We start from the raw sequence: 13,897 nt of genomic DNA on the forward strand, positions 1-13,897 counted from the left end.
GTACATCCAAGAATTAATATGAAAAAATGGATAATTTTTATTACACTAAATGACAATTTTTCTTCACATTACATGTTGAAGTGATCATATTTTGGACATATTATTAAAATTAAGTTTACCTGCACCTTTCACTTTTCTTTAAATGAGGTGACCAGAATATTTACAATTACATATGTTACTTGCATTATATTTGTATTGGACAGGGCTTATAAACTAAAGGCAAGGAACTTAAAATGTAGAAGAAGGAATTTTGATTACATGGTAGAAAAAACTTTCTGCTTCTACAACTGCTCTGGAATTCCTGTCTCTACGTACTACTTTTTTTTTTTTTTCCTGGTATAATTGAAACGCAAGACTTTCTTGGAGGGCAAAAGTGTCTATCCTTTGTGTAATCTCACCAAGAGCTTCTATACACCACTGGGCATACATACAAGAAAAGATTACTAACCTTAAGGTGAGCAAATATTTTTTTTTAAAAAAAGCTCTCTTCCTCTCGCTGCTCAATCCAACGATATGAGTCTGTTGGTGGTTGAGGAGCTAGGCTCTCAAACGACGCCAGCTAACCAGCACTCAGGGATAGACAGGCACAGAGAAAGGGCCATGATCCTTCAGGACGTGTTTGCTTTGAACATTGTCTATATCTCGCTTCAGACAGATTCTCTCAGCAATCACATTACCAATACCTTAAGTTTCTAGGGAAAGAAATGACCAGATTTCTCTGATTCACAGGTGGGAAACTAGCCAGAATTGTGTGTCATAGTTGATGTAAAATAATTGAGTAATCAGATTTGTTGTATATACATGTTTATATGCAATGTGTGTGTATACATAAATATATACATATATATATATATATATATATATATATATATATAAATTCCTTTTTCAGAGTCCCCATGATTGATAGTTTTTCTATCTACAAAAAAGGAGGGAATTTTTTAATCTAAAAGTATTTTTGGCATTATCTTTAATATAATTAATATAATATAATATCTTTAATATATTATCTTTTAATATATCTTTAATATAACAGGAATTCTTGGCTTTGGTGAGACGAGACTCTTGGAAATTTGATGAAAAGTATGGATTCTCAACTTCAGAGCACTGACACACATTCTGAAGACCTCCATGAACCACCTGCGGGGGTTGGAAATCTCTCCCCTAGAGCATGACCTTTTATTTTACTTTAATTTTGTCCTGACCATCCTCTAATAAATCATGTGAAATTGGGCAAATTTATGAGTATTTCTGGGCCTCAGTGTTCTTATCAATGAAATAGAATGATCTCTAAACTCTCCTTCTAAATGCTGTGCTCTAATGGTTTGATGTCCTATATTTTAATTTTAGATATGCACCTGCTCCCTTGAAGTTAAAAACTATTGGCCATTTAAATTAAAAAAAACAAAATAACATGGATTTCATAGTACAGGTAAAAGTACAATATATGATAACAAGAACACAAAGTGTGGGAGGGAAATAATTGGAAATATATAGTCATAAATTTTTTAAATCATTCATAAATTAAGAATATTTTTGCATATTGACTTGATAAGTTGAAGATGTATAATGTAAATAATGCATATTTTAATCTTTAAAGCAATCTAAATAACATAAACAGATATATCTAAAATGTCATTAGTGAGGATAAAATGAAATACTGAGAAGAATTTTATTCACCCTTAAAAAAGACAGAGAAATAGAAACAGAGAAGCAAAAAGCTGAAGAGACAAATGGAAGTCAAATGTCAAGATAGCAGACAAATTCAAACTTATCAATAATTATATTAAATGTAAATGAACCAAACATCCCAATTAAAGGGCAGAAATTGTCAGTCTGCATCAAAATGCAAAACCCTATATGCTGTTTACAAGAAACACATTTTAAAAGTAAAGACACAAATAGATTAAAAATAAAGGAATAGAAAGAGATGTGCTATGTAAACAGTAAGTAAAAGAAAGCTGTTATGGCTATACTAATATCAAATGAAGTAATCTTTAGGATAAAGAATATTGACAAAGAGGAACAGGGTATTTTTTAATGATAAAAAGGCAATATAATCAAGTATGTAGATAACCAATATACTAAATATTAAATACTAAAGCACCCAGATACATGAACTGAACAAAACTCTCAGCAAATCTACAACTATAGTTGGAAACATTAACATCTTTTTCTCAGTGATAGATAAAACAGGTAGACAAAAATATTTTAACAACACTATCAACCAACTTTACCCATTTGACATTTATAGACCACTACACCAAACAAAAGCAGAATAAACTTTCTTCTCTAGTGCACACAAAACATTCACCATGATACACCACATGCTTGGAAACAAAATAATCTCAATAAATGTCAAAGGATTGAAATTAAACATAGTATGTCCTTTGGCCGAAATGGTATTAAATAAAAATTAATACAGATAAGATAACTAAAAAATCCCAAAATACTTCAAAAGTACACAACATACATTTTTTAAAACCCATGGATCATGGATCAAAGAAAAATAATAAGAGACATTAGAAAATATTTTGAACTGAACGATAATAAAACACAATATGCCAAAATTTGTGGAATATAACTGATGTAGCTCTTAAGAGACACTTATTAGCTTTAAATGCCAATGTTATAAAATGTTGAGTGGAATGATGTGAAAACAATGGCCTCTCCTTTTACCTTAAAAAGCTGTGAAAAGAGGAAATTACACCTAAATAAGTAGGAAAAGGAAAATAATAAAAGTAAAATTGGAAATTAATGAAATAGAAAATAGACAAAATAGAAAAAAATCAACAACATCAGAGATTCTTTGAAAAGACTAATAAATTTGATAAACCCTTTAAGAAGTGATCAAAAAAATGTATCAATAGCAGAGGTGTAAGAGTATATCACCACAGTCCCTATACACATTAAAATGATAATGAGAGGATATTATTAAATTAAATTTAACAACTCACACAAAATGGATAAATTCCTTGAAATACATGAATTACCAAAATCAACTCAAGAAGAAATAAAAATACAAATAGCTTTATATCTTTAAAAGATACTGAATTTGTAATCAATTTTTCACAAGGAAACGTCTAGGCCCACATGGATTCACTGGTGGATACTGTCAAAATTTAAAGAAAAGAATTAACACCAATTCTACCCAAATGCCTTCGGAAAATTGAGGAGGGAATGCTTCCTAACTCATTTTATGAGACCACTATAATCCTTACTAAAGTATTCTACAAAAAAACTACTAGAATATATAAGTGAATTTAATAACATATCAAGATACAAAGTCAATTATACAAAAATCAATTATATTTCTCCATATGATCAGTGTATATGTGCAAAATGAAAATGTTAAGAATACCATTTATAAAGCATCAAACAAATCACATACTTAGGGATTAGTTTAAGGAAAGATGTGCAAGACTTCTACACTTAAAACTATAAAACGCTGCTGGGATAAAATTTTGTAAAACCCAAATAAGTGGAGAACTATACTATTTTTATTGATTGGAAAACTCAATATTTTAAACATTCATTCTCTCTAAACTGAAAAGAGATTCAAAATTCCAGCAGGCTTTATTCTAAAAATTAGTGAGATGATTTTAAAATTTATTTGGAAGGGCAAAGGATCAAGAATGACCAAAACAAAAATGTTGAGGGAAATAAAAGTTGGAAGACTTAATCTTACCTATCTTTAAGTCTTTCTCCACATTTTCAGTAATCAAGACAATGTAGTATTAGCAAAAGAAAAGACAAATATATCAAAGGAACAGAGTAGAGAGTCCAGAAATAGACCCACACATACACAGTCAAACCATTTTCAATAAGGGCACCAAAGCAATTAAGTAAAGAAAGAAAAATCTCTTCAGCAAATGGTACTGGAACATCTTGATATCCATACAGAAAGGAGAAAAAACCTTAACCCCCACCTCACATGATACCCAAAAATCAACTTAAAATGGATAATTACCCTGGGTCAAATGTGTCTCCCAAATGCTCATGTATTGAAAATTTAATCTCCATTGTAACAGTGTTAAGAAGGTGGGAAATGGGCCAGCCCGTGGCTCACTCAGGAGAGTGTGGTGCTGATAACACCAAGGCCATGGGTTTGGATCCTATATAGGGATGGCTGGTTCGCTCACTGGCTGAGCATGGTGCTGACTACACCAAGCCAAGGGTTGAGATCCCCTTACTGGTCATCTTTTTTTTTTTTTTTTTTTTAAAAAAAAAGGAAGGTGGGAAATCTAATTATGGTATTTGAAAGGTGGGGCCTTTAAGAGGTGATTAGATTGTGAGGACTGTGGCCTTGTGAGCAGATTGATCCATTCATGGAGCAATGGGCATGGTTCTAATGGCTTTATAAGGAGAGTGAATGAGCAGGTTAGCTCACTCTTGCTCAGCTCATTCTGGCCACATGACACACTGTTGCTGCAGAGAGTTCCTGTTCCCCGGACTTTGGATTTCTCAACCTCCAAAACTGTAAGAAGTAAATTTCATTCCTTTATAAATGGCCACTTCAGGTATTCTGTTATAAGTAACAGAAATGAACTAATGCAATCTTAGATCTAAACATGAAAGCTAAAATAATAAAACTTCTAGAAAAAAAGCATAGTATAAAATCTTTACAACCTTTGGGTTGATAAAGGTTTCCTATAGAAGACACAGAATGTACAGACCATTAAAAAATTATAAATTGGACTCAATCAAAATTAAAATCTTTTGCTTGTCAAAAGTTGCCAGCAAGAAAATAAACAGGTAAGCTAAGCACTGAGAGAAAATATTCATAACACATATATTTGACAAAGCACGTATATACAGGCTACATAAAGATCTCCTACAGTTTAATAATAAAAAGGCAACCAATTAAAAATGAAAAATACTTGAACAGTCACATCATGAAAGATGACACATAAATGGCCAAAAACAAAAGAAAAAGTGGTCAAAATTATTAGTCATCAGGGAAGGGTAAATTAAAATCACAATGATATATAGCTACACACACCAATAAGTGGTGAAAATAAAAAGGATTGCTAAAGCCAACTGTTAGGAGCATATGGAGCAACCAGAACTCTAATACACATCGGTGGGAATGTAAAATGGTATAACTCTTTAAAAAATAGTTTGGCAGTTACTTAAAAAATTAAGCATATATCTCCCCCATCATCCAGCCAGTCCACTCCTAGGTATATATTCAAGTGTACATCCACAAAAAGCCTTGTATACAAACATTCATATAGCTTTTTTCATGATAACCAAAATTAGGAAGCAATCCAAATGTCCATCAAGAGAGGAATGGATAGGTAGACTACAGTCTATTCATGCAGTAGAATACAACTCACCAATAAAAAGGAAAAACTAATACACATAGCAACGTGGATGAACCTCAAAAGATATTATGCCAAGGAAAAGCAGCCAGACACAGAAAGTGCCTATTTCTGGAGGAGGGAGGGGACAGGATTGACTGGGAAGGAGACCAGGGAGCTTGCTGTGATTTTGAATATGTTCTGTGTCTTAGGACGCATTTGTCAAAACCAATATAATGGAACGTTTGAGATCTGAGTATTTCACATTATACATATTATATCTAATTTACAAGAAAACACAAAAATGTAAGACAATTTATAGAAAAAATACCTGACAATGCTAATATGGAAGATGTAGAGATTCCAACCAGCAGGACGGGGGGCTTAGGTTGAAGACACAAATCAAGATCACTCATTTAGTCCCTTCCACTCTCCAGTTTTCGTTTGTGACATCATAAGATGATTTCTGCCTTTGCTCTATCATGTACACTCTACTTCGTTAAGAAGCAGAAAAGCCCATCCATGCACTTCCTGAGCTCCTGAGCAGCGTTCTTTTCAGTGTCTCCACTGCACTCTCACACCCCATCACTGCACTTACCCCATTCTACTGTAACTGGTTGTTTGCAAACCTATCTTTCCTGACAAGCAAATGCTTGCAACACAGTGGATAATTAGTAAATGTTTATTGAAAGAATAGATAAATGGTTATGTGTTATCATTTATAAGCGAAGGGCAAGTTGTTATCTTCTTCTCAACTTATTGTTTTTAAGGGATACTACTTACCTCTCTCCCCGAAGAACAGCTGTGTACAGGTGGATACATTGACTGTCTTGAACCAACCAATACAGGAGCCGATCACTGAGGTCTAAAGTTAGAGCAATTACCTAAATAGAAAATAGGGAAGCATGTTTGAAGCATACCTTTGTAAATAAGTCAAACTTAAGCTATAGATTTCTCATTATCATCTTCTTTGGAATAATAAATTCAGTGATTTTTACCTTTTGCTAAATAAAAAATTGTGATTATGCCTATTACTGTTATTTGTATATAAGCATGGTTTCCTAAAATTCCCCGAAAGGCAGGTAATATCTGTTACTCACTTTTATATACTCCAGTGGTTACCAAAGTGTTATTCTTAGACAGCAGCAGCAGCATCACCTGGAAACTTGGTACAAATACAAATTTCCAACCATACTCCAGACCTACTGAATCTGAAACTTTGAGCCTGTGCCAAGGCTTGCCTAAAGCTAGCCGTAACTCTGGACTCTTTAGCCCCACAAGCCAATGAGTTTTGCTCTTGTTTAACCCCATTATTCTCAAATGTTGTTATGCATTAGAATCATCTGTGGAGTTTTTTTTTAAATCTCAATTTCCAGTATGCACCCTAATAAATTATGATTTCTGGGGATGGAACCCAAGCTCCAGAATGTTTTAAAACTTCTCAGGTAATTCCAATGTACCACCACTGGTTTAAACCATTTTGAATTGTATTTTCTATTAATTGCAACCAAAAGTATCCTGATACACTTTACAAAGATAATACAAACACAGTGTTTATGTGTTAAAATTGGATAGTCATGTACATAGAAAGTCCTATTTCCTGATGACATCTTAAGACCACTCCTTATACTCTTTTCTTTGTCATCTTGTTATAGTACATATCTTAATTTTATGTCCAGTTGTCTAGATGAAGCTTGAGGAAAGACTGTTTCTCCTATGTAATAGAGAGCAAGAGAGCATGAGAGAGATGTTACTATCCAAAGAAAAAAAAATTTTTGCCTTCTTCTGCTTTACAGATATTTTTTGAATAAGCTGAGATTGCCAGGAGCCTGACCTCAGAGTAGAGACTGAGACCTATAAGCTGAGAAGTATCGGATAGGATTAAAGTACCAGATAGAACTACATCTTTAGCAAGGTACAGCAGCATTTAAACAAAAATGATGAGTCAATGAAAAGTGTAAAAAGAATACAATAAGGTGTCCAAGAACTAAAAATACTTCCTGACAGGTTAGCCTGAAACAGTCCTAAAGCACATGACTGCAAGAACCCTTCAGTTGTCATATAAATCACAGCCTCTAGCTTCAAGAAAATTCAACTGACTCCTTCCCCAGAAGGTAATGTCAGGCCAAAAGAAAGAGATTTATCAGGTTTCTTTTTCCAGGAAAGTGAAATCAGGTTAATCTTGTTTGGTTATTTATAATGAGATGCATTAGAGTTTTCTAAATTAAAAATTAACTCTTTTGTCTCTGTGAAAAAGGAGATTCTACAATTCCTTTTGCTGGAAAACAACAAAGTCTTCAAACTATAAATAAAACTCAGGTGTTGGTTCATTACGCCATTGCTCTGCATTACTCAGCCACCCCACATTTAAACAAAGTCAGAGAATTTTCATAAATCTTTGGTAACCATTGTCATGTCTGGTAACATCCATATCTTGGAAACAAGTTCTTTAATTCTTTATGTTAAAATTCAATCTAATGGTAAAATGTACTATATACTTTGAGTTAAACTCATTAGATGTGGCAAAAAGTACCTTTTTACTTTAAATCAATCTCTTACTTCATTCTCCCATTTCATCACACAAATAATTGTGTCTTTTTAAGAGTGATTGGTTGACTGTATTCCATTGATTGGGAAGTATCTTACGACTGCATGATAAATCTGTGAGTGACATAAATGAATGACAGTGAGATGGAGAGCTTTGCTGGGTGAAAAATGTGCTGCCTTCAAAACATCCACTAGCATTAATGGAGGTAGCTGAATCAGTCATCAAACCATGGAACCAGAACACAGATTTGATTTAAAGCAGCAACAACACTTGTCAGCCTAGGAAAGGATTTGGAGTGGGAATTTAAAGAAGGGTGTATTTACCTCAATATGCTCAAAAATCTAATGACTCGTTCATTTATGGAAAAGTCCCCAGGGCCACTCCAGAGCTTTTCCCTGGCTGGTGAGAGTGCTCAAGCAACCAGATCTAGATAGGGGCAGTGGAAAGATTACAACAAAGCCCTAGGGGTAGAGAGGAAGTTGCCCGAGATAATATTATCTTCCACATGCTTTTATAAAAATCAAAGTGCTTTCCCCTAACAATTATATTTGAGATACAACAAATATATATTTTCTTTGTATTCAGACTCAGATAGAATTTAAGGGATCTTTTGGTTACATAACAGAAATAATTAATCTTTGGATATGGCATATAAATTTCTTTCTCTTTTAAATATCTATGTTACAGTTTGGCATAGCAAAACTGGCTGATACTGAACCTGTCCTTGAAAATATAACCATAAAACTGATATTTTTGATCTTGAATTTCCTTTAATATGTTTAAGGCAGAGTTTTATGAGCTGGCCGACAGCATGGTAATGAAAGTGTCTAATAATTATTACGGTATTATTGCTTATTCCAAATGCACTGAAATGGTATAATCAATAAAATTGTAGCCTAATTTAAAAAAATAGTAAATAAATATCTGTGTTATAATCTGTATATGCAAACCAGATCTCTTTAAATATCCTAGAAATTATATTCCATATATCCTATGGAATTGGGGATCGAGTTACTCAACTATTTGTTCTTATACGTACACTTTTTTAATGATCTGGTGTATATGGGCTGGACGGTTAGCTCAGTTGATCTTGTATATCTATGTCATGTATATTTTATCTCTGCTGGAAAAAAAGACTAAAAAAAGAAAAAATTTATTGGGCAGAAATAGTGTGAGTGATTTATTTCTTAATAAATTTATTTCTTAATGCTTTTCTGTAATTTCTAAATTTCCTACAGTAGACATATACTACCATTGTGATCAGAAAAAAATAAGATTCAGAAATTTAAATGTATACCTAGGGGTTAGATAAACAGGTTTAAGAAATTAGGTAGTGCTTCTAGAAGTTGAAGAGGTAAAAGTAACATTTGTTTTAGAACTGTTTCTATATCAGCTGTATTTTTCGGATTGAGTTACAATAATAAGAGCTTAACCACTGAGCATTTACAATGTGCCTGGACCTGTTTCTACTACTCCAAATTAATTATCTCATTTAATCTCCATAACAGGGCTAGCCAGTTAGCTCAGTTGGTAGAGCTTGGTGCTGACAACACCAAGGTCAAGGGTTCAGATCCCCGTACAAGGCAGCCATCAAAAGTAAAAGAATAAAAATAATAACATTCATAACAACCCTAAAAGGTAGGATAATTGTTAATAGTCCCATTTTTCAGATAGTGAAACCAACACAGAAAAGTCAAATAATTTATCTAGGGGTAGCACAGTTTTTAGAACAGTTGCACACAAAATTGATTGAAAATTATAAAACACCTAATCACTACACAATAGTAAGCGATAAATTATTCCATAGAAGTCCCTAAAACTATTAAAACAGTAAGAAATTAAATGCTTTTAAGTGTGGGTCCACTTAAGATAAAGCAAACTACAAAAGTTTCCATATTATATCTGAATTTATATAATCAGTTATGACCACTAAATAAGGCTTAGAGAAATTTTGGTTATATACCAAGTTTGTATTTCCTTTAAGATTCTACCTTAGCTACTCACAGATAACAGAGACAGTATTATCATTGCTATAGACTACCACTGCTGTAGTTTGAATGTCCCCCCCACACTCATGTTGAACTTAACCCCAATATGGTTTTGAAAGGTTGGGCCTTTAAGAGGTGATTGGATTATGAGTACTAGGCCTTCACAACAGGACTAAACCATGCATAGAGTAATGGGTTACTTGTTTAATGGTTTACCATGGGTGAGGGCTGCTGGCTTTATAAGGAGAGCAAGTGAGCACATTAACAAATGCTCTTGCCACTTGCTATGCAATGCCCTGTGTTGCCACGGGGCTCTGTAGAGGGTTCCCACCAAGGAAAAGGCCTTCACCAGATGTGCCCCCTGGACCTTGCACTTCCCAGCCTCCAAAACTGTGAGAAATAAATTTCACTTTCCTTATAAATTACGCAGTTGCAGGTATTCTGTTATGAGCTACGGAAAACAGACTGATACAAGCACCATTTAGTATTATTAAATGATCAGATCTTATTTTTAATTTGTCACCTTTTTCCCAGAAAACCAAGGCTGTGACTGCAGTATAAGGGAGTTTTCCCCATTTAGCCTGGTGCTTTCAACTGAGTAAAGTGTGGTCCAATAGAGATATCCACCAACTGAATCCACCACCATGTCATTGACCAATAGCTTCACATGAGTCACAATGTCTGTGTGTCCTGTCAACATAGACTGCCTTTGTATCTACAAAACATAATAGTATGATCAGTTAATGAGTTTCAAATGATGTCATTATTTCTGAATATTCTATTGTCATTGTTAGTAAATGGCTGCATTCATTCATTCGTACATTTAACCACAAATATCTAGCAACACTATGTGCTGGGTAGTGTGCTAAACCTTGGAAACATAACGACAAACAAATACACATGGCACCTGCCCTCATGGAGTTTATCTCTTGTCATATCTCTAAAGAGAAGGAAAGTAAATTCATTTAGAGTTAAAATACTCACTATTCCTAATCATACAATCAAAACATTGCTGGATAAGAATATATTTGATTAAACTCCTGAAAAAGATGTTTATGGCCTTATAAATGATGACATCTCTTCTTACTCCTCTCCACCAGTATATTTTCTTAATATTAATTACTACTACCACTATTGAGAACCTATTATGTGCCAGGCACTGTACTTTGAAAAATCTTTAAAATATGAGCTCCTGTAATCCTCACATTAAGCCTATGAAGGATTTTTATTCCCTATTTTTTCATAAGTAAACTGGGTTAAATGTAGTTAACCAATTTGCCCTGGAGTTAAACTGTTTTATGACAGGGCAAATATTTGAACGAGTTTGTTTTTTTTTTAATCAATTAATTAATTAATTAATTTCTTCATATTATTCTCCTTTAAAAAAATTTTTTTTATTTTTATTTACTTATTTATTTTATTTTAACTTCTCAATATGCATTGTAGTTGATTTTTGTGACCCTTTACCTGTTCCTCTCCCCCCCTCCCTTTCTCCCCTCCCCCCCACATCATATCTGTTCACTTGTCTTAACAAGTTCAAGGAATTGTTGTGATTGGTGTTAAACCATTTAATGACAGGGCAAATAATGAAACCAGCTTTTATATCCACTCTTTCACTTCCTTCTTCAAAACTATTTTCAAACTAACCCAATTTAGGAAGCATTTTCTGATTAGTCCATCCAACTCCATTCTGCTTGCGTATCTTTGGCACTTATGAATTCAGACTATACCATATTGCTTTGCCTCTAAATACATTGCTTTGTATGCTTCTTTTATAATTTCATATTTGTACTTTATCTCATCCAAAAAGTAGGGACAACTGGTGGTGGTTGCACAATGCCGAATATACTAAAAACCCCTGAATTCTACACAATGAAAGAATGGATTTTATGTTATGTGAATTATGTCTTAATGAAGTTGTTATTTTAAAAAAAAAAAATGGCTGGATGGTTAGCTCAGTTGGTTAGAACGTGGTGTTATAAAAAAAAGAGCAGAGACGTGTCTATTACATTTCTTTATATTCCCTACCATGACTCCCCTCAAGGCTCTCAACATGCTGGTAGTACATAAATTGACTGTTGAACAAATAAATGAATGGACAACACACGTCCTACGGGTTCAAAAATTACTTCAGTGCCCTATTTCTTGGTCTGTCAGGCCAGTGCTCTCACTGTTACCCATCATCCTTCTCTTCAAAGTGCACCACCGCACAGGTGCACTGGAAGTCTTCATTTTCCCTGTTGGTTCACTCTCCGCCAGCCTCCACCCCACTCTGTGCCCCAGAGCCTGACATCTGTGGACTGCATCAACTGGGCTCCCTTGTTCTCTGGCTTCCAGTGACATTCAGCCAATGGCAGGAGGAAAGAGGTGCAGGGACACTTGTTCCTTGTCAGACCATACATTTTGATAGTGGTGGGGTTTCTGTGCTTAAAGTCTCAGCTCTCCTACAGCCACAGCCCTCACCAGGTTCTTCCCTGCTTCCCCTGCCTCTTCGCACGTGGAGTTGTATCTTCCCCCAATTGCTAGCCCATGGGAAGCTTCAATATCCTTTATTCTGTTTCCCTAGCCCTGTCCACACCTTTCAAAATAGTCCCTTCACTTAGTCTCCTTTAGTCATGCCTTTGGAGTGTGCCGTCTTCCTGCTGGACACTGACTATCGGGGGAGCATTTCAATGTATTTATTTTAAGATGTTACTGAAAATACATAACTCTACTACAAACAGTGATATAGAAGTTCCTTTATGCATAAATGCATTTTAAAAGCAAGTAGATTTAAAGACAAATATTGAATAAATGACAGCATAGGTAGTACACAATTATGAAAAAAATCATAAAAATGGCATGCAAGTCACTGAAGTAGGTAGGCATTTTTCTAGAGTATCCAGAATTCCAGGCTTTAACTCACCACATATGTCTTTCCAGCCCAGTAGAGAAAGTGACCCAGCCACTCAAAAGCTAAAGCCCCTGCTCCTGTAATGTTCAGTATGTGATAATTCTCTGGGATATCCGTCCCATTCAGCAGCCACACATAAACGTCACCTTTCATGTTGCTGTAGTAGAGGCTGTTATTATACCAATCCATGTCTCAAAACAAAGTGAATTTTTAGTTATTTTTCATGTATGCCAATGAAAACGTGGCAGTCAACAAATCACATATGCACCTAGATATAATTTTAAAGCACATACTGACATAGATATTCACTAGAACTTCAAGGACTTGTCAAAAATATTTCAAAAATGTTATCTCAAAATCTTAACCCCTGGAACTGGAGCGAGGAACTAATATACAAAGAACATCTCTTTGCCAAACATTGTCCTAGGCACTTTACATATCTCATTTAATTCCTAAAACAAACCTATTTAGTAGGCATTATCCCCATTTTTTGAGATGGCATACCCAAAATTCAGTGAGATTATCTATTCTGATTGAAGTCTCACAGATGAAAGAGGGAGAGCCCAAACTCAGCGACTCCAAAGTGGCATTCTTTCCACGAGTGCCACACTACCTCCAAAGTCCAGCTCCTTTGTTAGTGATAAATACTATTGTACTTCTAATTATGAAGCAAATAGATAAAACAATTAGACAATTATAGATGTTGTGTTCAGGCAAAAGCACTGTTAAACCACCCTCAAATGAAGACTTTTCTTCATTCTAATGCCTTCTAGGCAAAATTACCCATTCATTATACTTAAAAATCCCCTTTGTCAACAAATTTTTTCTTACACTTTATTTAGAACTCTATGCAGCAGTTCCTTGATCCAGTCTTATAGCAAACTCATAGTAAATTACTTACATATGAGTATAAACTGTCTTAGGGGAATAAGATAGGTTGTTACTGGAGACGACATTGATGGATTAAAATACATGATTATATAAAAGCCTTCTTGAAGTGGGCATAAATCAGCAAATAACCTCAAATTTTGTGAATTTATTAATTTATTAAGAGGATCTCTGTGTGAGGACTAATGTTCTTAACAGTATCACCAGCAGAATAGTTCAGTCAATATTTTTTCCTTTCACTATTGACCTAATACCAAAACACTCAGTTATTTAATTTATT

The 13,897-nt window shown here is 34.3% G+C and overlaps 1 protein-coding gene across 2 annotated transcripts in view; it reads right to left on the reverse strand.

Annotated features, from left to right (window-relative positions):
• Positions 1 to 13,897, reverse strand: part of ROS1 (ROS proto-oncogene 1, receptor tyrosine kinase) — a 139,662-nt gene that overhangs the window by 88,682 nt on the left and 37,083 nt on the right. For both annotated transcript variants that reach the window (XM_063097740.1, XM_063097739.1), the window contains exons 16-18: positions 12,742 to 12,920; positions 10,360 to 10,551; positions 6,084 to 6,184 (exon numbers count right to left, since the gene is read on the reverse strand). In XM_063097740.1, coding sequence (XP_062953810.1) covers positions 6,084 to 6,184; positions 10,360 to 10,551; positions 12,742 to 12,920 — 472 coding nt within the window. The remainder of the gene's footprint in view (positions 1 to 6,083; positions 6,185 to 10,359; positions 10,552 to 12,741; positions 12,921 to 13,897) is intronic.

This window comes from Cynocephalus volans, chromosome 5 (assembly GCF_027409185.1).
Source record: "Cynocephalus volans isolate mCynVol1 chromosome 5, mCynVol1.pri, whole genome shotgun sequence".
NCBI classification, from domain to species: domain Eukaryota; kingdom Metazoa; phylum Chordata; class Mammalia; order Dermoptera; family Cynocephalidae; genus Cynocephalus; species Cynocephalus volans.